The sequence below is a fragment of the Nanorana parkeri genome, unplaced genomic scaffold (assembly GCF_000935625.1).
Source record: "Nanorana parkeri isolate BGI_ZX_2015 unplaced genomic scaffold, ASM93562v1 scaffold1291, whole genome shotgun sequence".
NCBI classification, from domain to species: domain Eukaryota; kingdom Metazoa; phylum Chordata; class Amphibia; order Anura; family Dicroglossidae; genus Nanorana; species Nanorana parkeri.
In genome coordinates, this window is record NW_017307559.1 from 260,962 (window position 1) to 263,446 (window position 2,485).

General features: G+C 53.4%; 1 protein-coding gene across 1 annotated transcript in view; it reads right to left on the reverse strand.

Moving 5' to 3' along the window:
- Nucleotides 1–1,088: 1,088 nt before the first annotated feature.
- The window catches only part of HSD17B10 (hydroxysteroid 17-beta dehydrogenase 10), a 9,855-nt gene continuing 8,458 nt past the window's right edge, over nt 1,089–2,485 (reverse strand). Inside the window, exon 6 of the mRNA XM_018569140.1 lies at nt 1,089–1,326. Coding sequence (XP_018424642.1) covers nt 1,136–1,326 — 191 coding nt within the window. The 3' untranslated portion in view covers nt 1,089–1,135. The remainder of the gene's footprint in view (nt 1,327–2,485) is intronic.

The window sequence follows — 2,485 nt, forward strand, 5'->3', positions numbered from 1 at the left end:
GCTAGAATCTTATAGCAGGTCCCGACCAATGAACAACAACTGGGCGGAGCCGGCCGTCATTTGCAGGGCGAAAGGCCGGCCCTTCACTCCGCTTTGGCTGACACGTCTGCTCAGACGGGCCGAAGCATATGCCGCCTACGGGTGCTGTACAGGTTATAGTGAGTAGCCCGTACAGCAGCCCTTCCGTTCTACTGAACTGAAGGGCTGCGGCCGCCGAAGCTACGTCACTCTAGATCCTTCGTGAATAATACTCCAAGTTGTTGTTTTTTTTCTGGTGGAATGTTCTTTAAAAAAAAAAAAAAAAAAAAAAAAAAAACCCAGCTGTGTGAGTGACAGCTGGCTCTGCCTATCTAGAGCCAGCTGTACCCGCCCCCTCCCCCGTCCGTTCTGCCAGTCAGCGCTGGAGGATCAGAGCAGGGAATCCCTGCAGGGAGCCGCGAGTGACAGTCACCACTCTCTGCAGGGACAGATCGAGAGGTGAGCGAGCGACGGTATGTTCCCTCACTTCCCGATCTACTGAGCCGACGTGTGAAGCCTGTGACACACTGCAAGCAAAGCCGTGCCGAGCGAAACAAAAGCCAACAGTCACGGCTCTCTGCAGGGACAGGATCGAGAGGCGAGCGATTACAGGAATCTTGAAAAATAGCGCTAGGTCTTACTTTCGGGGAAACAGGGTAATTCAGGACGATACCGCCGTATGGCCACTAGATGGCGCTGAGCATCATAGAAGATAAATACATCTTTGTAAGAAGAGATACAATGTAACAGTACTAGGATAAGGGGGTGGGGCTCAGAGAAGGGGGTGGGGCTTGGAGAAGGAGGCGGGGCTCGGAGAACAGAACAGGAAGATAAACTCTGATCCACAAACAGATTTATTTTTACATTACAAAGAAAATTTTCTTTATAACCTGCGAACCAGGAAAAAGCGGGCGATCGACCGCGGCGCCATTCCCCCCACAAAAGGAGGCAGTTCAACATTCCACCGTCAGGTTTCCGGATACATCGGAGGGGGAGGGGCAGCCGTGGCTTCCTGTACCCTCACAGAGGACGTCCTACGGCTGCTCCCTGTGTAGCCGAGCGTCGCCCCCCTTCAAAAAGGCATGGACGGACGGAGGGTGTTGCGATCGCCCCCACCTCAGGGCTGCATACGGAGGGCGCCGTCCAGGCGGATCACCTCTCCGTTCAGCATGGGGTTCTCCACGATGGATTGGACCAGGTGGGCGTACTCGTCGGGGTCGCCCAGGCGGCTGGGGAACGGGACTTGCTTGGCCAGGAACTCTCTGGCCTTCTCGGGAAGACCCATCAGGAGCGGCGTGGCAAACAAGCCTGAGGGATGGAGGAGAAGAATGTCTGGTTATAATCCCAGCCTGGACAGCCGCATGGAGTTTGCATGCTCTCCCTTTGCTTGCATGGGGGGGGATTCTGGGTTCCTCTGACACTCCAAAGACATGAAGGTTAATTGGCTCTCACTCCTCCGCTGTATCTATGGCCATGGTTGTCACCTGGTGATCCTGCAAATAACACACTTCCTGTCCCTGGGTGGCTACGCTCACTCCTCCGCTGTATCTATGGGCATGGTTGTCACCTGGCGATCCTGCAAATAACACACTTCCTGTCCCTGGGTGGCTACGCTCACTCCTCCGCTGTATCTATGGGCATGGTTGTCACCTGGTGATCCTGCAAATAAACACACTTCCTGTCCCTGGGTGGCTACGCTCACTCCTCCGCTGTATCTATGGCCATGGTTGTCACCCAGGTTGGACCTCAAGCAAGTCCGCCTTTGTTCATCTTTGCTACATGGTGGAAGGGCCACAGGAAGTGACAAGGGCGCAGCATTTCCGGAAAGATCAGCACGCTTTTCTTTACTTTCAGAAGGTGTGCCCTTATTTGCTCCCCTTTTGTTCCGCTGAACACCCCATTGGAAGCATTTTTGTCACATTTGTTCGATCTGCTGATCCCGCCAGAAATATCCTGAGCCGAGAACAGCCGACAAGAGGGAGGAGTGTACGGGACGTGATCAGTTTTCCCAGCCGGCACTGAGGACTACAGAACACCCCCCTCTATGTTGATGTTCATTGCAGTCCTGCTCTAGGGTGACAACACTGCTCCTGCATACCGTATGGCAAGTGGGCGTGGTCACCTCAGGACAGGAAGTGTGTTAGTGGCAGGGTCATCGATCATGCGTCCAGGGACAGTTCCGTGTGTACCCGTATCAGATACGATCACACGGTGTACCGCTTACAGACGCGGCCGCTGATTCCCGCTCGTTAACTTGGATGGCAGACAGCGGGCGCATCTTTGGGAATTTTGTAAAAATATAATCAATTTTAGTCATTTTTTGAGCGGGTGAGAGACATAAGACAGGCAAAAAAAAAAATGGTTTCTATTTGGGGATATTCCTCCTCACTTCCTGTCAGGTCACCGAGACAGGAAGTGAGAGTAAATCTCCCCAAAAGGGGACAAAAGAGAGCGAGCCAATTACAGA